The sequence below is a fragment of the Arachis hypogaea genome, chromosome 20, assembly GCF_003086295.3.
Source record: "Arachis hypogaea cultivar Tifrunner chromosome 20, arahy.Tifrunner.gnm2.J5K5, whole genome shotgun sequence".
In the NCBI taxonomy this organism is placed as follows: domain Eukaryota; kingdom Viridiplantae; phylum Streptophyta; class Magnoliopsida; order Fabales; family Fabaceae; genus Arachis; species Arachis hypogaea.
This window is the reverse complement of record NC_092055.1, coordinates 142845233-142870226: the sequence shown is the minus strand read 5'-3', so window position 1 is coordinate 142870226 and position 24994 is coordinate 142845233. Positions and strand designations below refer to the sequence as shown.

The following is a 24994-nucleotide window of genomic DNA, read 5'->3' as shown; positions in this document are numbered from 1 at the left end:
GATAGCATCAAACTTACCGTTTTACAGTTCAATGTCAATTGTGACTTTTAGCAGCATATTTTCTACTGCATTGAAACAAATTTTCAGCTGCTAATGTGATATGTAATTCTTGGACTTGATAATTTTGTTGGCAAAACAGCAATAGAACACTAAAAGCAGCTCCCTCATTAAGTTTTTGTTATGATACCCTCCATCCCAACCATCCCTCTACAACATCATTTTAAGATCTTAAGTACATCTAACTTTTCCAGTGGCAAAATATTCTCTCATTAGTCAATATTTCATCATCTTTTCTTCGTATTAACTATCTCACAGCAACAAAATTCAGAATACACATAGTTACCATCCTATTAGACATGTATGTAAGTATGTAACAATCTAAGAAAGCAATCTTATATTAGTTGCTATCCTATTAGACATGTATCTAAAGATCTAAGAAATCATATGCTGCATGACAAATTTACTCTGAATAAAAAAAAAGAACTAAAAACAATACTCTGACAAGTAAGTTTTAACAAAAAGCTGAAAAGGAACCGAATTTTAACAAGGCTGAATCAAGCTCTCAACATAATCAAATGCTTCGAAGTAACAATTGTTGGCCAAGATATTAACGCGTTTAACACTATTATCTCTTCGGTCATAAAATACTTCCTCAAAACGATGCCTGCCTATCAACATGAAGATATTTCCATTCTCAAATATAAACTCTGGAAATAGCGTTTCAACACCGAGATGGTGAAAACTAATCTTTAGCAATTGAGTCCAAGAATTTTCATCTCCAAACTCCTTCATTTGCCATGCAATAAAATGAGTGTTCTTGTAATCATGAAGAAGATACAGGCTATTTCCCCAAACTCCCAGAATTGGCTTTTGACCGGGGATCTCATCGATACCCTTTGGAAGCAGAATCTGTTTATGTGTATCCGATTTCAGGTCAAAAGAAACAATCATTAACATATCAAGTGTAACATCAGCCCAATCATAATCATCTCCATGAAGGTTACGGAGAGCTAGCCAATTAAGAGTGCCACCGATGAAGTGGCCACTAGTATCTTCAGCAAAATACAGAAAAGCAGGGAGACTGTTGATCGTCTTCCAAGAACTGCCGCCGAAGCTATAAACTTGTGCAGTTACTATTCCAGAAGAATCTCGAATGAGAGTCACTACCTTGTAACTGTCACTTGACTCATCATACCCAAACCCAAAAGAATTGTGTGTTGGGTTTTTCTCTCCTTTGTGAGGCCCAAGCCCAACATTTTGGGGGTGTATTCTTTCACCCTAGTGTCACAACCCTAGTTCAGATTTTTGGGGTCATTGAGAGTGAGTGAGAGTAGCCACCAAGTGAGAGAGAAGGGGAAAAACAAAATTCCCGTTTTTGCCCAAAGCAGTAAATTTCAAATATCAGTTTCTCAGTTGTTCACCGTTGGATCGGCTTGAAATTTAAACTGCATGTTCTTATCATCTTGTTCTTCATTCTGGTCGGTGGAGATGTTGATTGGAGATTTGCAGTGAGAGAAATTGGCTTCGCAAGAGAGAAATTAGGTTTCCCGTTTTTACACAGAGCAGCAATTTTGGAACGGCAGTTTCTCATTCTTTCACCGTTGGATCGACGTGAAATTTGAACTGTAGATTCTTCACATCTTGTTCTTCATTCTGGACGGTGGAGATTTTAATTGGAGGTCTACAGAGGGAGAAATTGGCTTCGACAGCAGCTCTGTTTTTTGGGTATATTTCATCTTCTTGCTTTTCATTTGTGAGCTTTGGTGCTTTGATGTTTTGGCTGGTTATATGCACATTTTTGTGCTTTGTTTGAGACTCTCTTGTACCTCATTTGATTATAGTGGAGCTATTTCATTGGTCTGGACGACTCGTGGTTTTTACCTCTTACCTTGAGGGGGTTTTCCACGTTAAAATCTCGGTGTGTTCTTATTATTGCTTTACTTGCTATATTTGCTTGTTATAGTTGCTGCCATATTGTGTTGTGAGTGCTTCCATATTGTTTTTGTGTTGGACATTTGTGTCGTTTCCGCTGCTAGGCTCTTTCATACTGGCATCAGAGCTTGTTGGTATTTTTCTGGGCTTGTGAGTTTGTGAACAATGGAAGCTAATACTAATACTAGTAGGATGATCACTCTTAATGGTCCTAATTATGATTTGTGGAAGTCAAAAATGGAAGATTTGCTTTATGTCAAGAATTTTTATCAACCAGTTTTTGGTACAGAGAAGCCTAATGATAAATCTGATGATGATTGGACTTTGTTGCATAGACAAGTCTGTGGATATATTAGGCAGTGGGTTGACGATAATGTGTTGAACCATATTATTGGAGAGACACATGCTCGGACTCTTTGGATTAAGCTTGAACAGTTGTATGCTCGAAAAACTGGGAATAACAAGATGTTTTTGATTAAGCAGTTGTTGGCTTTGAAGTATACAGATGGGACATCAATGACAGATCACTTGAATAATTTCCAAGGAATTATGAATCAGTTATCTTCCATGGGTATCAAGTTTGATGAAGAGGTTCAAGGATTGTTACTTCTTGGCTCCTTACCAGACTCGTGGGAAATTCTCAGAATGTCATTGTCCAATTCTGCTCCTGATGGTGTAATCTCTATGGATCTTGCCAAGAGCAGTGTTTTGAATGAAGAGATGAGAAGAAAGTCACAAGGTACATCGACTACACATTCAGATGTTCTTGTTTCTGAGTCTAGGGGGAGAAGCAAAAGTCGAGGTCCTAAAGGTAGAGATCAAAGTAGAAGCAAGTCTCGAGGAAAGTATAAGAATATTGAGTGTCATCATTGTGGTCAAAAGGGACATGTGAAGAAATTTTGTTGGCAGCTAAAGAAGGAGAAAGCCAAGGCAAGTAAAGATAAGAGCACAAATAAAGATGATGGTAGCAAGGAAGACAAGGTTAATGTAACTCATGATGATTTTCTTGTTGTTGAAGAGTTTGAATCTGTTAACCTTGTTGATAATAGCACTAGTTGGGTGATTGATAGCGGTGCTTCTATTCATGTTACATCTAGGAGGGATTTGTTTACGTCCTATACTCCTGGTGATTTTGGTGATGTAAAAATGGCTCATCAAGGTGTTGCAAAATGTGTCGGTGTTGGACAGGTTTGCTTGGAAACCTCCAACGGTACCAAGTTGACTTTGAAGCGTGTGAAGCATGTTCCAGATATTCGGTTGAACTTACTTTCTGTTGGTAAGTTGTGTGATGAAGACTTGGATAGCTCATTCTCTCGTGATAGTTGGAAGCTCACCAAGGGTTCCATGGTTGTTGCTAGAGGTACTCGACACTCTACTCTTTATTTAACTCAAGCAAAGATTGTGAAAGATGTTGTTAATGCTGCTGAGTTTGTTGATGAAACTGATTTATGGCATAAGAGATTATGTCATATGAGTGAGAAGGGCATGAATATGTTATCCAAGAGGAATCTTTTATCTGGTTGTAAGGTTGCTTTGCAAAAGTGCAACTATTGCTTTGCTGGGAAACAGAACAGGGTTTCTTTCAAGAGCCACCCACCTTCAAGGAAGTCAGAGATACTTGACTTGGTGCATTCTGATGTATGTGGGCCGATGAAGACAAGAACACTTGGAGGGTCTATCTATTTTGTAACCTTTATTGATGATCATTCTAGGAAATTATGGGTTTACACTTTGAAGACCAAAGATCAAGTTTTGAATGTGTTCAAGCAATTTCAAGCTTCTGTTGAAAGAGAAACTGGGAAGAAGTTGAAATGCATTCGTACTGACAATGGTGGTGAGTACTCAGGTCCATTTGATGCTTATTGTAAAGAGCATGGTATAAGACATCAGAAGACTCCTCCGAAGACTCCTCAGTTGAATGGCTTGGCTGAAAGGATGAACAGAACATTGGTTGAAAGAGTTAGGTGCTTATTGTCACAGTCTGGATTGGCAAAATCCTTTTGGGGTGAAGCTTTGAGCACTGTTGTTCATGTCTTGAACCGAACACCATGTGTTCCCTTGCAATTTGAAGTGCCAGAGAAGGTATGGTCAGGTAAAGATGTTTTTTATGATCATTTAAGAGTCTTTGGATGTAAAGCTTTTGTTCATATTCCTAAAGATGAGAGATCTAAGCTTGATGTAAAGACTAGGCAATGTATTTTTATTGGCTATGGCATGGATGAGTTTGGTTACAGGTTTTATGATCCTGTTAACAAGAAGGTGATTCGGAGTAGAGATGTTGTCTTTGTTGAAGACCAAACATTGAAGGATGTTGATAATGCGGAAAAGCCAATGGTTCAGCCTAGTGATGATTTTTCTGACTTGGATATTACTCCCTCTATGCCTATGGTAGAAGATGGTAGAGTTGAAGCTCAAAATAATGAGCATGATACAAGTGCAGGTGAAGATGGAACAGTTGATCCAATACTTGATGAAGTTGGTGATGATGATCAAGATGAAGAACCAGCTTTAGAAATTCCTGCAAATGCACTTAGAAGGTCTACAAGAGAGAGAAAGCCTTCGTCAAGGTATTCTCCACATGAGTTTGTTTTGTTGACTGATGGGGGAGAACCTGAATGCTTTGGAGAGGCTGTTGAAGATGAAAGCAAAGCTCAATGGCTTGAAGCTATGCAAGAAGAAATGAAGTCCTTGCTTGAGAATGATACCTATGAGTTGGTGAAGCTATCGAAGGGTATGCGAGTTTTGAAGAACAAATGGGTATTCAGAATCAAGAATGAAGAACACAATTCTAAGCCTCGGTATAAGGCTAGATTGGTTGTTAGAGGCTTTAGCCAGAGAAAAGGTGTTGATTATGAGGAGATCTTTTCTCCTGTTGTGAGGATGTCATCCATTCGTGCTGTGCTTGGATTAGCAGCGTCTCTTGATTTGGAGATTGAGCAAATGGATGTGAAGACAGCTTTTCTTCATGGTGATTTAGACAAGGAGATCTACATGGAGCAACCGGAGGGCTTTGTTGTTAAAGGAAAGGAAGATTTTGTGTGCAAGCTTAAGAAGAGTCTTTATGGGTTGAAGCAAGCTCCAAGACAGTGGTACAAGAAGTTTGAATCTGTTATGGGGAAGCATGGTTACCGTAAGACAACTTCAGATCATTGTGTATTTGTGCAAAAATTTTCTGATGATGATTTTATCATTCTTTTGCTTTATGTGGATGATATTTTGATTGTGGGCAAGAATGCTTTGAGGATTAATGAGTTGAAGAAACAGTTGAGTAAGTTCTTTGCTATGAAGGACTTGGGTCCTGCCAAACAAATTTTGGGCATGACTATTACTCGTTATAGAGATTCCAAGAAGCTTTATTTGTCACAGGAGAAGTACATAAAGAAGGTGCTTCAAAGGTTTGGCATGAATGATGCCAAATGTGTTGCTAGTTCTTTTGCTCCTCATTTTAAGTTAAGTACCAAGCAGTGTCCAACCACTGATGAGGAGAAACAAGCAATGGATGAAATTCCTTATGCCTCAGCTGTTGGAAGCTTGATGTATGCTATGGTGTGTACTAGACCAGACATTGCTCATGCAGTTGGTACTGTGAGTCGTTTTCTCTCTAATCCAGGTAAAGAACATTGGAATGCTGTTAAATGGATTATGAGATATCTCAAAGGTACAACTAACTTGAGTTTGAGTTTTGGTGGTGAGAAACCTTTGCTAGTTGGCTTTACTGATGCAGACATGGCAGGAGATATTGATTCTCGAAAGTCTACTTCAGGTTATTTGGTCAAGTTTGCAGGGGGAGCTATTTCATGGCAGTCAAGGCTACAAAAGTGTGTTGCACTTTCTACCACAGAAGCAGAGTTTATTGCAGCAACTGAAGCATGTAAAGAGTTGTTGTGGATGAAGAAGTTTCTTGCAGCACTTGGTTTCAAGCAAGACCGTTATGTGTTGTTGTGTGATAGCCAAAGTGCTATTCATCTTGCCAAGAATTCTACTTTTCATCCAAGATCTAAACACATATCGATGTTAGGTATCACTGGATACGGGATGTGTTAGATTCTAAGTTGTTGGAACTTGAGAAAGTTCACACTGATGACAATGGTGCTGATATGATGACAAAAGCATTGTCAAGAGAAAAGTTTGAAACATGTTGTTTGATCGCCGGAATGGCGAAGGCCTCCACCTAGTCGAGAAGGGGGAGATTTGTTGGGTTTTTCTCTCCTTTGTGAGGCCCAAGCCCAACATTTTGGGGGTGTATTCTTTCACCCTAGTGTCACAACCCTAGTTCAGATTTTTGGGGTCATTGAGAGTGAGTGAGAGTAGCCACCAAGTGAGAGAGAAGGGGAAAAACAAAATTCCCGTTTTTGCCCAAAGCAGTAAATTTCAAATATCAGTTTCTCAGTTGTTCACCGTTGGATCGGCTTGAAATTTAAACTGCATGTTCTTATCATCTTGTTCTTCATTCTGGTCGGTGGAGATGTTGATTGGAGATTTGCAGTGAGAGAAATTGGCTTCGCAAGAGAGAAATTAGGTTTCCCGTTTTTACACAGAGCAGCAATTTTGGAACGGCAGTTTCTCATTCTTTCACCGTTGGATCGACGTGAAATTTGAACTGTAGATTCTTCACATCTTGTTCTTCATTCTGGACGGTGGAGATTTTAATTGGAGGTCTACAGAGGGAGAAATTGGCTTCGACAGCAGCTCTGTTTTTTGGGTATATTTCATCTTCTTGCTTTTCATTTGTGAGCTTTGGTGCTTTGATGTTTTGGCTGGTTATATGCACATTTTTGTGCTTTGTTTGAGACTCTCTTGTACCTCATTTGATTATAGTGGAGCTATTTCATTGGTCTGGACGACTCGTGGTTTTTACCTCTTACCTTGAGGGGGTTTTCCACGTTAAAATCTCGGTGTGTTCTTATTATTGCTTTACTTGCTATATTTGCTTGTTATAGTTGCTGCCATATTGTGTTGTGAGTGCTTCCATATTGTTTTTGTGTTGGACATTTGTGTCGTTTCCGCTGCTAGGCTCTTTCATTGTGCACATTGACACGTAAGCACGGCGAGTTCTCTGAAATAAACCCTGTGAGAGGGTTTAATAAACGAAAACAGATATAGCAAATATCGTTGCCGGGGTGGCAGTGGCAGAGAACGATATGGGCCACACAAACCAACCCGTTGCATGAACCCGAAACCCAGTCTTCTACGTGTAGAGAGTGGCGATTCTCTTGAGTATCAAGAGAGGATGATGGATTTTGAATGAAAGATTCAACGCTACTCAACACTAAGCCCTGTTTTTCTTCTTCGCCGAGCGTGAGCGCTTTTGTTTGCGTAAAGAGGAGGATGGCATTTTTGGGTGATCGGTGAAGGTGAAGTTTGAGGAAGTGAGGGTGGGAGATGATGGAGTTCCATGACTTGCACACAAGCTTCAGGCGCGTGACAGGCTTTGCAGGAATCCAAGAGAGGATCTCCATCACCACTTCACACAAGAGGACCGCCGCTGTTGGGTGTTGAGCCGCCATGTGCATGCCCTCAAAATGCAATTGCAAAGGTAGTTTTGGCATTATAAACCTTTTATTTTTTAAAAGATTGTTTTTAAAAGTGTAGTATTTATATTTGGTAAATTAAATTAAAAATGATTTTTAATAAATATAAGTAGTAATAATTATATTTGGTAAAATAGTTTTTAAAATTTAAAAATACTATAAAAGATATAATTTTAATTGTTAAATTTAAAAATTGGTTAATATATAATATAAAATACATTAGACTTTTAAATTTTAAAAAATACAAACTAACTTTAAAAAGTTCTATTTTAATTATTTTTAAATAATAATAATAATACAGATTAGTTTATTGATTTTTTGTTAAGGTTGACGTTATCTTTGACTATGACTTTGAGTTTGGAGTTACTTCTCATCATACGAAGGAAATGAAGTATTTTAATTGAGAGAAACTCTGCTGTTAATTGCTTCTAGTCATATGATTTGGTTTCTGACTAAATTCTATTTCTAAGGTAAGAGTTCAGCTCTCTTTTTCTCTTTCTTTCTCTCTTCTTTAATTACTGAGGTCCAAAATTAGAGGGAGAGACTGTAATAACATCTACTTATAGAATTAATAAACCACATTTTGATCCTCTCATGGCTCTCTATTTTATCCTATTCATTTGTTCTAACTTGTTATTAATTACTTAAGAATTTTTATCATTAACTAATTAAAGTATAATTGTAAATCCATCAAATACTATTATGGTTTCGGTGGCTAAGAGAAGGGGGTTGAATCTTAGCCCACTTTTTGCTTAGTAACACTTGCTGACCTTTGAGATAACTTCAGGAGACTTTTTGATTTTTGTCTCGTCTTTAGCCACGAGACTTTTATTTTTATCTCGTCACTTGGCACGAGACTTTTTTTTTTGTCTCGTCACTTGGCACGAAATATTTTTCAGTTTGACCTCCTGTGCAATAGAAACAGAATTGGGGTAGAGAAGAAAGAAAGTTACACCCAGATATATCCTGGTTCAGCTGCTAAGTGCAGTGCAGCCTACATCCAGTCTCCATCACAACCATGATGGAATTTCACTATAATCTTCTTGATTACAGACTGTAAAGTGCTAACCCAACTTACAAGGGGATTCCCACAGAATCATGAAACACAACATAGATGAACAAAGGAACTCTAAGGACATCTATGGCTTTTTCTTTTAATTTTGCACTCTCTGCCTTTTTCCGCTCTATGGCTTTTTCATACAAACATCACTGTTTGCCTTTTTTTTCCATGAGACTCAAGACATGACAAAATTAAACAGAAAAATACGAAACAGAATACATTGAAGGAGAAGAAAATCTGTAAGCTTAGATAGCTCTGAGAATCCTGTGCCTTGCACTCTCACTGCTTACTTCTAACTCCTTGCTCCAAACAGTGGTTGTTCTCCCTTTTTATAGAAGAGAGAAGCCTCCACACTTGAAGCCAAAACCCAAGCCAACTTCTTCTTCTTCAAGAAATAGAACCGGTTCGAGCATATAGAGAGAGAAGAGATAACCATACAAAACCCAACATGCAATTACCTCTAGTCCTTTCTTGGTCACCACTTTTTATCAATCCGAGCTCTCCATCCTTGGCTTGCTCTCCAAGATGGATTTCTGGCCCTTGATGCTTCATGATGATGATGACTTCATCTGCTTCAATCTCTGCCTCTACCATCACTTCGCCACTCTAGCTACTTCCTGTGGTAGTTGAGCAGAATCAAAGACAAGTCACGCCTCCAAGAGTCTCCTCCTTGTTGGCCGAATCTTCTTCTTCCTTTTTGAGTATGAAGAGCTCGAGACTATCTCACCAAATCTAACCATATTTGGTGAAAATCTCAGCCACAGCACACTTTTGTTTTGTTATGTTTTCTTGCCATCATTGTGATGGTCTCTAGACTTGTCCTTCCTTCACTTCGGTAGCTCCATGTAGCTTCCATGGCATCCATTGTTTCCTGTGTAATAACCGAAGAAGAGAAGCAAATAGAGAGAGAAGAGAGAAATTTGAAAAGTATTGAATTAGGAAAGAGAATGAGATTAAATGAAATGATTCTTTCCTTGCTGAGTAGCGTGTAACCATAAGTGCTACAATCAAATCAAATGTCTTGTTTTCTCTCTCATAGTTCCCATGCAATAAATGACAATGTAATGAATTTTGGAATCCATCACATGGTGAAATGCTTGGATCCGTTGAAAGCAATTTTGCTTTCCTTTTTTCATTGGTTCCGGATCATGCATGAGGAACTTTTATCAAATATAAAATTGGGTTTAGTTGCAACAACATTTAATTTCTGGCCCAAAAATAACATTTGCTTTCATGATGAATTTTTGGATCATGCATTGAGCAAATATGAAAGCATTCATTTGGGCTTGTAGTAATAATAATAACTCAATCTGGCCCAATTAGCACAATAAACAATTCAGCCATACTCATCATATATTCTAGCATCAAACCAAGGCTGAATTTTTTTTATTTAATTGGGTTTGTATCAGAATTTTATTTTCGGCCCAATTAGAAACCTGTATCACAAAATTATTAATTAACATATGTTAAATGAAAATCAAATTAATAATTTTGTAATTAATTATTTCAATAATGTTTGTTCATCATGAAAATTAAATTAGAATTTTCCAAACTCATCATACTAAGAAACTTGTTTGTGAGAAATTTGTATGTGCTTCTTTTCGAGATCATTTTGACTATTTTTTTGAAATAAAAACTCAACCCAACAAGGTGGAGCAACAAAGTTACTAAGTAATAAAACAGAAAATTAGACTGTAGTCATCTCTGGCATGCCATCAACAATTAGTAGAATCAAAATCAGTCCACTCTTTGTTGCTCCTAATTGACTTGTTGATAACTTCCGTAATACGTGTTTCTTGATTCCTGAATATCCTATCATTCCTTTCCAGCCAAGTATTTCAAATAATAGCACAAAAACCAATCAACCACCTATTGCATTCATTCTTCCTAGCAAGAGCCTTGTCCAACTCTCGAAGTATTGTTTAATTGTTTCCAAAACAAACTATAGTTTCTTATAGCCATTTCGACTATTAATCCTTACTTACAAACTACTTCTCTTGTAATCATCAACTGTAAGGTCATATTTAAACCAAAGAAAATATGGCTTTAGGAGAAGGAAGCTTAATGTTTCACTTCTTGGACAGATGAAGATGAAGTTAAAGAGAAGTTAATGGATCTCTTATTTTATAAAATCTCCACTCTTTTTTGCTTTTTTTAATGTGGGACTAACTTCAACACTCTTCACACTTGTAACATTAACAACTATTTGTGAACCATGCTTGTGGAGTTGTGGGAAACTTGCTGTAACTTGAAGCAGAGGATAATATTCTCCATCGAATTTTGGTGTGCGTGTAACATTTATTTTGGAAATATACAAACATTTTCCCACTTTATATGGTAGTATGTTATAAATTTATGACAAAATACATGACTTATAGGAGTTGTTTTAATTAAGTTAATTAATCGACTGATTTTTATTATTAGTATCAAAGCAAATAACAATAGAATCTTTGTATGTATTTGATGGAATAATTTTCTTTCATTTTTCGTTTTTAAATTCACTTTCCTTCATTCCGTAGGTTTTAGCAGAAAATGCTTGATTGCCACTATTTGAAAAAAAAAAAATTATTAACTTGTTAACTTAATTGGCAGTGTTACTTGATAAAGAGAAGCTCACAGCATATGGTGCAACCTCATGCAGCCAAGTTCAGCTCATGCGTGCATAGTTGGCGTGACTAAATTAAGTAGATGATAGTTGTAGAGTTAGTTATTGTTACTTGCCACGTAGGATCAGTTAGTTAGAGGCTAAGTTAGTTGTAGTTTGCTGCTATATAAGCCACGTGTATCAGCTACTTTCATTTGAGATCATTCACTTCAGATTGAGTTTATTCATCAATTCCATTTAATTTCTTCTCTCAATTCTCTCCAACTTAGTGTGCTCTGTCTGCTTCACTCACCATCTTAAAGCATATTATCAATATGTCATTGTTTTTATATAATCATTAAATATTTTATTTTGTGAAATTTTAATTTTTTTTATATTTTAAACTCTTTAAACTATCCCTTCCCAATCAAACTTGTTTAGTTAGACTTTTTTCTCAAAACCAATTTTAACGTCAAAATATCCATAAAACATAGAAAATCACACAAAACCAAATAAAAAAATTATTATTATACAAAAATAGTGATATATTTGTAATATGTTTCAAAAGAGTAATATAAGTAATTAATTCTAAAAATAGTGACAATTGAGTTCTAAAGTAGTATGCAGTTAACACACGTGATTTAACTAAAATCCGCTAAAGCGTGTTGAAATGTGTAGTAAAAATTAGATTACAAGAAAACTTGTAGATTCAGTTTTATTAATAGGTAGAGATCTATAATAAAGACAAAATCGAAAACTAAATTTGCACACAAAATTTTCTAATGAATGCAACAGGGGACAACTTAGTATTAGCAGTACAGCAACGTCAGCAAATAGTGATTACATCAAACTTATCATTTTATAGTTCAATGTCAATTGTGACTTTTAGCAGGATTTTTCTAGGTGAACTCTACTATGCCCTATCTAAAATAAAGGGTAAATTACCCATTGTGACATATACAATGATTATTGATAAATTATCTTTCAATCAGAGTTTTAAAGTTTGAATGAGATCGTCAAATCTAATTACTATCTCTAATACGATTACTAGAAAATCCTAAAAATGAGGGAGCTAAAAAACTGATAGAAATTTGTGATATATTAGATAAAAATGATGGTAATTGGTGCGTGAAAGGAGACACCAAGGTATTTTATTTTATTTTTTTATCTTTAATTGTTCTTAAATTATTTTTCAATCATTATTCAGATAATAAAAATTCTAAGATGGTAATTATTGACTTATTGTTTTTATGACTAACTAATATTTTAGTTAATTTTTTTGTTATATAGTTATACAAGGCTATGAGGGTTGGTTATCTGAAGAGGAGTATCATTGTTGATCCAACTGAATTTTAAGAAAAATATTAGGAAGAAAATCTTAGGAACAAGAGAGTTAAAAAATTAATAGATGTGTTCGTTGAAATGGGAGATTGAAAGCATATATGAACAAGTTCAAAATTCTAACATAATTGATTGGAAATGGTGATTGGATTTGAGAGGAATTATGGTTTTAAAATTGAAGAAGAAGAGGTGTATTTGGTGCGGATTATGAAAATGACATTACTATCAAATTTTAAGAGAAAACATAGCGTTAATTGAAAAGAAAAGAGAAGATAATGTGAATTTTGGAGCTCTGATAGTAGAATAATTTATGAATAATCACTGTATATGTCACAAGGGTAATTTACCCTTTATTTTAGAAAAGATAGAGTAGAATTTACCATTTTCTAATGCATTGAAACAAATTTTCAGCTGCTAATGTAATATGTAATTCTTGGACTTGATAATTTTATTGACAAAACAGCAATAGAACACTAAAAGCAGCTCCCTCATTAAGTTTTTGTTATGATACCCCTCCCCTCCCAACCATCCCTCTACATCATCATTTTAAGATCTTAAGTACATGAAAAAATTCTCTCATTAGTCAATATTTGATCCTTTTTTTTTTTCGTACTAACTATCTCACAATAACAAAATTTAGAATATACATAATTACCATCCTATTAGACATGTATGTAACAATCTAAGATAGCAATCTTATTTTAGTTGCTATCGTATTAGACATCTATCTAAAGATCCAAGAAATCATATGCTGCATCACAAATTTACTTCGAATAAAAAAAAACTAAAAATAATACTCTGACACGTAAGATTTTTTGTTCCAACACCATTGAAAATGGAGATACACAGGATCAAAACCACCTTCACATTGTCACATAATTTTCACGAAAAAAACTAATGAAAGTATATACATCATAGATAGAGCATCTACATCATAGATAGGGTACTTTTGGCAGGGCAATAGGATGTCATAATTTATTTCCATCCTTATATTATTCATTCCTATTAGTATAATCCCATGACTATTGTAAATAAGAATTCAGCTTGCCATCAAGCTTGTTCGCCATACAAAACATATGTCATGAAAAGATAAAGTAACCAATAACTAAATAAAGTGAATTTTTCATTACTTTTATAATGGGATGGTTGCGAAAATCAATCTTCCCTCCAGAAAATGATGTTCTAGATTTTTACTAATGAAAAAATCAACGCAACTTCATTTGTCTGTAAACTTCATCCAACAATTAGCAAAAATGAATAAACTTATGCAACAAGTAGTCATGATAAGAATGTTAGAATTTTATGCAATTGTATATATAAAGTTTGCAGCCAAATTAAAAGTGATCTGTCTACAAATTTGGACCCAACAACAAGAAGTAGCTAAAGTATGACATGAACTTTGCTGGACCTACATGAAATATAAGAATTTAAAATAACAGAATAAAAGGCTGCAGAAGCAAAACTTTGAATAGGAACCGAATTTTAAAAAGGCTGAATCAAGCTCTCAACATAATCAAATGCATCGAAGTCAAGATTGTTGATATTAACGCGTTTAACACTATTATCTCTTCGGTCATAAAAAACTTCCTCAAAACAATGCCTGCCCATAAACATGAAGATATTTCCATTCTCAAATATAAGCTCCGGTAGCAATAGCATTTCAACACCGAGATGGTCAAAACTAATCTTTAGCAATTGAGTCCAAGAATTTTCATCTCCAAACTCCTTCATTTGCCATGCAATAAAATGAGTGTTCTTGTAATCATGAAGAAGATACAGGCTGTTTCCCGAAACTTCCAGACTTGGCTCTTCACGGGGGATCTCATCGATACCCTTTGGAAGCAGAATCTGTTTATTTGTATCCGATTTCAGGTCAAAAGAAACAATCATTAACATATCAAGTGTAACAGCATCCCAATCATAATCATCACCTCCATGCGGGTTACGGAGACCTAACCAATTAAGAGTGCCACCGATGAAGTGGCCATTATCATCAAAAAACGGAAAAGCAGGAAAACTGTTGACCCTCTTCCAAGAACTGCCACGGAAGCTATAAACCTGCGCAGTTACTGTTCCAGAAGAATAATCCCGACTGGCAATCACTACCTTGTAACTGTCACTTGACTCATCATACCCAAACCCAAAAGCATCATGCCCATTGACACGTAAGCAAGGCGAAGGCGAGTTCCCTGAAATAAACCCTATGAGAGGGTTCCATAAACGAAACCAGATATCGAAATTATCGTTGTTGGGGTGGAAAAGACTATGGGACACACAAACCAACCCGTTGCATGAACCCACAACACAGTCTTCTACGTGTAGAGAGCGGCGATTCTCTTGAGCATCAAGAGTGGATGATGGATTTTGGATGAAAGATTCAACGCTACTCAACACTAAGCCCTGTTTTCTTTCTTTCTCGGGGAAAGGTGGTGTTCGCGTAATCAGGAGGATGCTATTTTTGGGTGATCGGTGAAGGTGAAGTTTGGCGAAGTGAGGATGGGAGATGATGGAGTTCCATGACTTGCACACAAGCTTCAGGCGCGTGACAGGCTTTGCAGGAATCCAAGAGAGGATCTCCATCACCACTTCACACAAGAGGACCGCCGCTGTTGGGTGTTTAGGCGCCATGTGTATGCCCTCGAAATAAAACGAAGAACGTAAATGTAATTGTATTATAAGATGGTTGAGATTTGAATTTTTTAAATTTTAAATTTTATTTTAAAAAATAAGATGTGATTTTTTATCATTTATTTAATAGATAGAATTAAAAAAATATAAAAAAAATTTATTTAAACATGAGCGATCACATTTTAAAATTTAGAGAATTTAAATTTAAATTTAAATTGATGGCTAGGTTTTAAAATTGACCAGGAAATAAAAAGATGACATGTGTCTTGTTATTGTTGTGGTTAGTGGAGATTATTAGCGTCGATTCTGAAAACGTAAAATTTCTGATCGCACACATTTTTGGGATTTTATTAATACTAATATTTTTATCTGTAATATTAGGATATAAATTTTTTAAAATTATGATCTATTTTATTCTGATAGTAAAAATTATACATGGTATAAAAGATTTATAAAATTAAATTACTTATACAAAAAAATAGTAGGTTGACAGAAGTTTTTGGCTAATCATCAAGATATCTATAGATAAAAAAATCAAATAATAAGATTTTTAGTTATTATTTTTATATGAAAAGTTTAATTTTTATTAATAATTAATTTTAACATTCGTTATCTAAAATTTAAAATAATTTAATGTGTATATTTATATTTAATTAGGTGTTAACTATTAAGTCTGTTTCACAAATAGGAATAATTAATTTTTATACTTGCTATTTAAAAATAATATTTTTTCTTCCTGTGTATATAAAAATATAATTAGATATTAGCATAAAAATTTTATATTGATAGTTATAAAATTAATTCAAAATTAATTTTTTTAAAATAATTGAATCTTGATTCTAACTTTTAATTATAATATTAGTATTCTCTTCAAATTATATGTAATAAATATTTGAAAGAAGAGAAATGAAAATATAGATTAAAAAGATAAGCGGTAAAAATTTAAAACTAAATAAAAACTATGTATATAATAACAATAATAATAATATTTTTTATTTAAATTATATTATTTTGTTAATTTTATTTTTTATAGAAAAGAAAGATAAAAAAAATAGAGAATGAGAGAAGAGAGAGAGAGATAAAGATGAAGAATCTGAGTGAGATTGAGAGTTTGTTAATTTATTTTTTAAATTTTAAGTTCTGTAAATTGAAGGAAAGGGATGTTTTTTAGACATTTCATAAAAAAGGAAGTGTCATTTTCTCTTAAAAATACAAAGTACAGACACTTTTAATTTGTTGAAATAAATATCTTTTTAATTAGTTTATTGATTTTTTTTTGTTAAGGTTGACGTTGACTTTGAGTTTTGAGTTACTTCTCATCAAACAAAAAGCAGCTGGATCTGGATATGAATGAAGGAAATGAAGTATCTTAGTTGAGAGAAGCTCGGCTGCTAAGTTTGGTTTCTAACTAAATTCTACTTCTAAGGTAAGAATTCAGCTCTCTCTCCCTCTCTTCTTTGATTAGTGAGGTCCAAAATTAGAGGGAAAAACTATAATAACATTTGCTGATAGAATCAATAAACCGTATTTTGGTTCTCATGGCTCTCAATTTTATGCTATTCATTTGTTCTAATTTGTTACTAATTACTTAAGAATAATCATCATTAACTGATTAAAGTATAGTTGTAAATCCATCAAATATTAAAAAACTTGTTTGTGAGAAATTTGTGTGCTATTAATCCTTACTTACACACTACTTCTCTTGTAATCATCATTAACTGTAGGGTCTTATTTAAACCAAAGAAAATATGGCTGCTGCTATTGTGGGAGGGGCATTACTCTCTGCTTCTGTTCAGGTGTTGTTGGATAAGATCATTTCCAGTGAGTTCTTGGACTTCTTTAGGAGAAGGAAGCTTAATGTTTCACTTCTTGGAAAGATGCAGATGAAGTTAAAGACAAGTTTGATTTAAAAGCATGGGAATGTGTTTCAAAGGATTTTGATGGTTTTCAGGGTCATTAAGACTCTGCTTGAATCGGTTATCTCAAAAACAACAAATAGTGATAACTTGAATACTCTGCTATGCAAACCTTTCCTATCTTCCATTTGACATCTCTTGATAGTGAAGATTGCTGAACACGCATTTGGAGCAAATAATTCCAGTGAAAGGTCCAACCTAGAAGGAATTGGAAGAGAAATTGTGAAAAAATGTGATGGTTTGCCTTTAGCTGCAGTTGAATTGGGGAGTCTTCTTCGCACCAAATTGTCGAAAAATAATTGGAATAAGGTACTTAGAAGTAACATTTGGGATCTGCCAAATTTGAATGTGCAACCTGCTCTGCTACTAAGCTATCATTTCCTTCCGGCTCCTTTGAAACGTTGCTTTGCTTATTGTTCAATTTTTCCAAAGAACTCAGTCTTAGAAAAAGAGATGCTAGTTCGGCTATGGATAGCAGAAAGTTTAGTACATGTGACAAAAAGTAAGAAAATCCTGGAAGAAGTTGGTGACGAATACCTGGTGACGAATTCAATTTGCAGGGGAAGCTCTGCATTTCAAAGCTACAAAAAATTGTTGAACCCTGTGATGCTTCACAAGCCAAGATGAAGAAGAAAGAACAAATTGAAGATCTATCATTAGAATGGGATAGCTGCACTGCTCAAGAGTCCCAACATCTTGTATTGGAGCACCTGCAGCCTTCAACAAACTTGAACAAAGTAACCATCAAATTCTATGGTGGAACCTGGTTTCCCAACTGCTTAGGTGATTCCTCATTTGCAAACATGCTGTATTTGTGCATTAATCCAGTTGTTCTCTACTCGAGTCACAATTTTCTGTTGAAGTAGATAACAGAAACATTATCAATGCATCAATTCTATTCAGTGAATTAATGCTTGGTCTTAATTCTCTTGAACAATTACATATCGAAGGCATTCCTTCTCGGACCGCCATCCCTAGAGATGGTCTGCCGGAAACGTTAAAGAGTTCTGTTCCTCAAAAATTGTGAGAACTTTGAATTCTAAAAAATTGTAGTTTATATTTCCTTTGACAACTAAGTCCGTAATTTAGTAACTTGCATATACGCACTTATTTTTCCATTCACTTCTTCCACAATGAAAGTTTTGCAAGCTATTAATAAATAAATATTGATCCAAATTTGTTGGAATAGCTTAAACAAAGAGAGAGAAAGAAGGATTTTTAAAAAAGACATAATGGTTCAAGAGTTTAAAATTGGTATTCAAAATACTCATATTTTGTTTGCATAAGTGATGTCAAAAATTGGTTACAAGTCTACGATTTGATCTTACAAAGCATAGATTGAGTTGTCAAAATGGCATATATGACAGTTACAGTACCTGAATTTTATATTAGGCAAACTAAACATGGCAGTGGCTGCATTGTGCAGTTGCTATTCCTATCAAATTGGGAATACAAGATAGCTATAAGAAACATTTGACAATTCAGAATACACATAGTTACCATCCTATTAGACATGTATGTAACAATCTAAGAAAGCAATCTTATTTTAGTTGCAATCCTATTAGACATGTATCTAAAGATCCAAGAAATCATATGCTGCATCACAAATTTACTCCGAAGAAAAAAAGAACTAAAAACAATACTCTGACACGTAAGTTTTTTGGTTCCAACACTATTGGAAATGGAGATACACAGGATCAAAACCACCTTCACATAGTCACATAATTTCCACAGAAAAAACTAATGAATGTATATACATCATAAATAGAGCATCTACATCATAGATAGGGCATACTTAGGGTACTTTTGGCAGGGTAATAGGATGTCATATTTTATTTCCATCCTTACATTACTCATTCCTACTAGTACAATCCCATGACTACTATAAATAAGATTCCAGCTTGCCATCAAGCTTGTTCACCATACAAAACATATGTCATGAAAAGATAAAGTAACCAATAACTAAATAAAGAAAGTGAAAATTTCATTACTTTTACAATGGGATGGTCGCGAAAATCATGTTCTAGATTCTAACTAATGAAAAAATCAATTTGTCTGTAAACTTCATCCAACCATTAGCAAAAATTAATAAACTTATGCAACAAGTAGCAATAAGAATGCTAGAATTTTATGCACTTGTATATATAAAGTTTGCAGCCAAAATAAAAGTGATCCGTCTACAATTTGGATCCAACAACAAGAAGTAGCCAAAGTAAGGAAACACCCAAAATAATCACAATGACCTGAACTTTGCTGACTGAATTTTAACAAGGCTGAACCAAGCTCTCAACATAATCAAATGCAATGAAGTAACAATTGTTGGCCAAGATATTAGTGCGTTTAACACTATTATCTCTTCGGTCATAAAAAACTTCCTCAAAACAATGCCTGCCTCTCAACATGAAGATATTTCCATTCTCAAATATAAATTCTGGAAATAGCGTTTCAACACCGAGATGGTGAAAACTAATCTTTAGCAATTGAGTCCAAGAATTTTCATCTCCAAACTCCTTCATTTGCCATGCAATAAAATGAGTGTTCTTGTAATCATAAAGAAGATACAGCCTATTTCCCCAAACTCCCAGAGTTGGCTCTTGACGGGGGATCTCATTGATACCCTTTGGAAGCAGAATCTGTTTATGTGTATCCGATTTCAGGTCAAAAGAAAAAATTATTAACATATCAAGTGTAACAGCAGCCCAATGATAATCATCTCCATGCGGGTTACGGACACCTAGCCAATTAAGAGAGCCACCGATGAACTGGCCATTAGCTTCAACACAATACGGAAAAGCAGGGAAACTGTTGATCGTCTTCCAAGAACTGCCACGGAAGCTATAAACTTGCGCAGTTACTGTTCCAGAAGAATCCCGAATGAAAGTCACTACCTTGTAACTGTCACTTGACTCATCATACCCAAACCCAAAAACATTATTCACATTGACACGTAAGCACGGCGAGTTCTCTGAAATAAACCCTGTGAGAGGGTTCAATAAACGAAAGCAGATATCGGTAATATCGTTGTTGGGGTGGAAAAGAAGACGGGCCACACAAACTAACCCGTTGCATGAATCCAAAACCCAGTCTTGTAAGTGTAGAGAGTGGCGATTCTCTTGAGCATCAACAGTGGATGATGGGTTTTGGATGAAAGATTCAACGCTACTCAACACTAGGCTCTGTTTTTCTTCTTTGTTGGGGAAAGGTGGTGTTAGCGTAGACAGGACGATGGCATTTTTGGGTGAACGGTGAAGGTGAAGTTTGACGAAGTGAGGGTGGGAGATGATGGAGTTCCATGACTTGCACACAAGCTTCAGGCGCGTGACAGGCTTTGCAGGAATCCAAGAGAGGATCTCCATCACCACTTCACACAAGAGGACCGCCGCTGTTGGGTGTTGAGCCGCCATGTGCATGCCCTCAAAATGCAATTGCAAAGGTAGTTTTGGCATTATAAACCTTTTATTTTTTAAAAGAGTGCTTTTAAAAAGCGCAGTAAATTAAATTAAAAATAATTTTTAATAAATATAAGTAACAATAATTATGTTTAATAAAATAATTTTTAAAATTTAAAATTATTATAAAAGATATAAATTTAATTTTTAAATTTAAAAATTAACTAATATATAAAATATATTAGACTTTTAAATTTTAAAAAATATAAACTAATTTTAGAAAGCTCTACTTTAGTTATTTTTAAATTTTAAACTTTAAAAAGTTTTACCTAAGTTACTTTTAAATAATAATAATGATAATAATTCAGATTTGTTATTGATTTTTTTGTTAAGGTTGATGTTGACTTCGTCTTTGACTTTGAGTTTTGAGTGACTTCTCATCAAAGAAGAAGCAGCTGGATCTGGATATGAAGGAAATGAAGTATTTTAGTTGAGAGAAGCTCTGCTAATTGCTTCTAATCATGTCATTTGGTTTTTGACTAAATTCTACTTCTAAGGTAAGAATTCATCTTTGTCTTTCTCTTTCTCTCTTCTTTAATTACTGAGGTCCAAAATTAGAGAGAGAGAGATTATAATAACATCTGCTGATAGAATCAATAAACCACATTTTGGTCCTCTTATAGTGTTCTATTTATCCTATTCATTTGTTCTAACTTGTTACTAATTACTTAAGAATAATCATCATTAACTGATTAAAGTATAATTGTAAATTCATCAAATACTAAGAAACTTGTTTGTGAGAAATTTGTGTGCTATATATTAATCCTTACTTACACACTACTTCTCTTGTAAATTAATACTGTTAATTACTGGCAACTGTAGGGTCTTATATGGCTGCTGCTATTGTGGGAGGGACATTACTCTCTGCTTCTGTTCAGGTGTTATTGGATAAGATCATTTCCAATGAGTTCTTGGACTTCTTTAGGAGAAGGAAGCTTAATGTTTCACTTCTTGGAAAGAAGAAGATGAAGTTAAAGACAAGTTTGATTTAAAAGCATGGGCATGTGTTTCAAAGGATTTTGATGTTTTCAGGGTCATTAAGACTGTGCTTGAATCGGTTACCTCAAAAACAACAAATACTGATAACTTGAATACTCTGCTATGCAAACCTTTCCTTTCTTCCATTTGACATCTCTTGATAGTGAAGATTGCTGAACACGCATTTGGAGCAAATAATTCCAGTGAAAGGTCCAACCTAGAAGGAATTGGAAGAGAAATTGGGAAAAAATGTGATGGTTTGCCTTTAGCTGCAGTTGCATTGGGGGGTCTTCTTCGCACCAAATTGTCGAAAAATGATTGGAATAAGGTACTTAGAAGTAACATTTGGGATCTGCCAAATTTAAATGTGCAACCTGCTCTGCTACTAAGGTACTTAGAGCTTGCTGTTGTCTGATTGTAAGTTTCTCACTGAATTACCTGAGGAGATAGAAATGTTGGTGAATCTTCGCCACCTCAACATTAGTGGAACTCAATTGCAGGAGATACCGGCACAAAAAAGTCTCCAAACTTTATCTGGGTTTGTTGTTAGCAGACAGAAAAATGGATTGAAGGTGGGAGAATTGCAAAAATTTCCCAGTTTGCAGGGGAAGCTCTGCATTTCAAAGCTACAAAACATTGTTGACCCCTGTGATGCTTCACAAGCCAATATGAAGAAGAAAGAACAAATTGAAGATCTATCATTAGATCTTGTATTGGAGCACCTGCAGCCTTCAACAAACTTGAACAAACTAACCATCAAATTCTATGGTGGAACCTGGTTTCCCAACTGGTTAGGTAATTCCTCATTTGCACTACCACCTGTTGGACAGCTTCATAATCTTAAAGAACTCATCATATTTGATATTATCTCAGTGAAGACTATTGGTCCTGAATTTTATGGATGATGTTCTCCTTCATTTCAACCATTTCCTCAAAAATTGTGAGAACTTCGAATTCCCAAATCATGAATCCCTGCGTAGTTACACGGCACTTGAATCTTTGACAAATATGGAATAGTTGTTGCTCACTGGCATCATTTTCCTTAGGCTCTCTCCCTGTGCTCAAGTGGCTCTACTTTATAGAATGTAAGAATCTGAAATCATTTTCAATTTCAGAAGAAGAAGAGGCACCCCAGTGTCTCACATTTCTTCAAGGTTTCTACATTCTAGAATGGCCTAAAGTTGCTCACATAGTCACATTCCATGCATTATTATGGATAAGAAGGTCATCATTTGAGTGTGTAGGTGAGCCATTGAAATATTATGAATGTGTAGAGTCATATCCTTATAACACCATTCACTCTTGAATTTTACTTGTTTCATAGGTTGTAGCAAACTATTTGTGAACCATGCTTGTGGAGTTGTGGAAAACTTGCTGTAACTTGAAGCAGAGGATAATATTCTCTATCAAATTTTGGTGTGCACATAGCATCTATGTTTTAAGAGAAGCTCACAGCATATGGTGCAACCTCATGCAGCCAAATTCAGCTCATGCATGCATGGTTGGCGTGACTAAATTAAGTAGATGATAGTTGTAGAGTTAGTTATTCTTACTTGCCACGTAGGATCAGTTAGTTAGAGGCTAAGTTAGTTGTAGTTTGCTGCTATATAAGCCACGTGTATCAGCTAGTTTCATTTGAGATCTTTCACTTTAGATTGAGTTTATTCATCAATTCCATTTAATCTCTTCTCTCAATTCCATTTAATAAAAAAAATTATTATTATACAAAAATAGTGATATCTTTGCAATATGTTTCAAAAGAGTAATATAAGTAATTAATTCTAAAAATAGTAACAATTGAGTTCATAAGTATGCAGTTAACACACGTGATTTAAGGAGTGATCTTGGCTAAAACCCGCTAAAGCGTGTTGAAATGTGTAGTAAAAATTAGATTGCAAGAAAAATTCTAGATTCAGTTTTATTAATAGGTAGAGATCTGTAATAAGGACAAAATCGGAAACCAAATTTGCACACAAAAATGTCTAGAATTGGCTTGTGAATTAAGTCAAAGACATTGTTGTAACTGTAACAGCTAAACAACCCTTGACTATTTCCAACGCGTACATTCCAAAAATGCCCCGCCAAGACAAAACAGTTCAACATTACAACACATCACAGGCTGTGCAGCTTGAGCAGCACCACCACAAGAACCCAAGCTTTCTGTTCAGCCAAGTTTGAATCCAATCTCCAATTCCATTTTACACATTAATTCATACACAAACCCAATCAGGGGAATCTCACAACACAACTATCATTCCCCTCCTTCCTTTGTTCTTTTCTTTTTCCTCTCGAATATTCTCGCCCAGTCTTTGACTGTTCCACTTTATTGTGTTGAGCTTTTTCTGTCCCTTTTTATTTACTTACAAAGAATATTATAAAGATGAGGATATGGAAGAGGGCGGCCGGAGCTCTCAAGGACAATTACAGCATTTTGGTGGCGAAATTCTCGCCGCACGGCCACCCAGATCTGGAGAGAGTGGTGATAAAGGCGACGAGCCATAACGAGCAATGTATGGATTACAAGAGCATACAAAGGGTGTTCCAATGGCTGCGAAGCTCGCCATTGTACCTGAAACCTCTTCTCTACACATTGTCAACGAGGATGGAAAAGACTCATAGCTGGGTTGTCGCCATTAAAGGACTAATGCTCATCCATGGCGTGTTCTGTTTCGACCTTCCAACCGTTCAAATGCTAAGAAGGCTTCCATTTGATATGACACACTTTAGCGACGGTCACTTAAACCCCGAAAAAGCGTGGGGATACAACGCTTTCATCCGTGCCTATTACAGTTACTTGGATCTCAAGTCATCGTACGTTTGCGCTCAGGCGGCGAGGAAGCGGAAGCCGGGGAAGAAAACGGAGGAGACTCTGGCGGAGGAGTTACAGAATTTAGAGAAACTTCAAGGTTTGATCGACGCGATCCTTCATGTGAAGCCGCGAAATCCTTCCATGCACGTTGTGCTTGTTCTTGAAGCCATGGATTGCGTAATCGACGAGGTTCTTGAAGTTTATGATAGCTACTGCAAGGGAATGGAGAGAGTGATTCTAAAAATTTTTGATATGGGAGGAACGGTTGAAGCCGGAACCGCGCTTCGGATCATCGAGAAAGGCGAAATGCAAGGCGATAAACTCGCCTTGTATTTCGAATTCTGTAGGGAGATTGGGGTTCTTAATGTTTCTGATTCTCCCAAGATCTTGAGGGTGGCTGAGAAAGATGTAAAAGAATTGAAAGGAATAATTGATGGCGTGAATGAGAAGAAGAAGAAGAATAAGAACATGGATGAAAAAGATGAAAATGATGATGATGTTGTTAAGAAGATGAATGAAGAGATGGCAATTGTTGTTAGAGAGAATGATTTCTTGATGAAGAAGACAGTGATTACTGATCAGTGGGAAGTGTTTGATGATGACGTGGCATTTGATCAAATGAGCAGTGCTGTTGTTGTTGCTGCTGCTGCTACTAATAATTATAATCCATTTTTGGAACTGGATTCTTATAATAGCATTGTGCCTTATAATCCTCATCAACATCATGTTCTTCCAGATCTAATAAGTTTTTAATAAAATTACTTAA

The 24994-nt window shown here is 35.3% G+C and overlaps 4 protein-coding genes and 1 long non-coding RNA gene across 6 annotated transcripts; 2 read left to right on the top strand and 3 right to left on the bottom strand.

The window, feature by feature from the left end:
- Positions 1 to 540: 540 nt before the first annotated feature.
- LOC112786600 (F-box/kelch-repeat protein At3g23880-like) lies at positions 541 to 7439 on the bottom strand. The gene is made up of 2 exons (XM_025829969.1): positions 7089 to 7439; positions 541 to 1278 (listed from the first exon to the last, which is right to left on the bottom strand). The coding sequence occupies exons 1-2, from the start codon at positions 7437 to 7439 to the stop codon at positions 541 to 543; spliced, it is 1089 nt and encodes a 362-aa protein (XP_025685754.1).
- A 6491-nt stretch (positions 7440 to 13930) lies between these two features.
- LOC112786598 (F-box/kelch-repeat protein At3g23880-like) lies at positions 13931 to 15076 on the bottom strand. The gene has a single exon (XM_025829968.1). The coding sequence runs from the start codon at positions 15074 to 15076 to the stop codon at positions 13931 to 13933; it is 1146 nt and encodes a 381-aa protein (XP_025685753.1).
- Positions 15077 to 19256: 4180 nt separating this feature from the next.
- Positions 19257 to 20396, bottom strand: LOC112786597 (F-box/kelch-repeat protein At3g23880-like). The gene has a single exon (XM_025829967.1). The coding sequence runs from the start codon at positions 20394 to 20396 to the stop codon at positions 19257 to 19259; it is 1140 nt and encodes a 379-aa protein (XP_025685752.1).
- Positions 20397 to 20786: 390 nt separating this feature from the next.
- LOC140182800 (uncharacterized) lies at positions 20787 to 23101 on the top strand. 2 transcript variants are annotated; one of them, XR_011878934.1, is made up of 3 exons: positions 20787 to 20938; positions 21264 to 22663; positions 22744 to 23101. It is a non-coding gene; the product is annotated as an uncharacterized lncRNA (long non-coding RNA). The 2 variants fall into 2 exon arrangements; XR_011878933.1 differs by having other exon boundaries at positions 21264 to 23101.
- A 698-nt stretch (positions 23102 to 23799) lies between these two features.
- Positions 23800 to 24981, top strand: LOC112786596 (putative clathrin assembly protein At1g25240). Its single transcript, XM_025829966.1, has 2 exons — positions 23800 to 24636; positions 24739 to 24981. The coding sequence occupies exons 1-2, from the start codon at positions 23800 to 23802 to the stop codon at positions 24979 to 24981; spliced, it is 1080 nt and encodes a 359-aa protein (XP_025685751.1).
- The last annotated feature ends 13 nt before the right edge of the window (positions 24982 to 24994 follow it).

Excerpts from the sequence above, each read along its gene's own strand:
- LOC112786600 (XM_025829969.1), bottom strand. The coding sequence starts at position 7,439 with ATGGCGGCTCAACACCCAACAGCGGCGGTCCTCTTGTGTGAAGTGGTG. Across the intron at positions 1,279-7,088 it reads CGGGTTCATGCAACGGGTTG|GGTGAAAGAATACACCCCCA; the intron begins GTTTGTGTGGCC and ends TTGTGACACTAG.
- LOC112786598 (XM_025829968.1), bottom strand. The coding sequence starts at position 15,076 with ATGGCGCCTAAACACCCAACAGCGGCGGTCCTCTTGTGTGAAGTGGTG.
- LOC112786597 (XM_025829967.1), bottom strand. The coding sequence starts at position 20,396 with ATGGCGGCTCAACACCCAACAGCGGCGGTCCTCTTGTGTGAAGTGGTG.
- LOC112786596 (XM_025829966.1), top strand. The coding sequence starts at position 23,800 with ATGAGGATATGGAAGAGGGCGGCCGGAGCTCTCAAGGACAATTACAGC. Across the intron at positions 24,637-24,738 it reads TGAGGGTGGCTGAGAAAGAT|ATGAATGAAGAGATGGCAAT; the intron begins GTAAAAGAATTG and ends GTTGTTAAGAAG.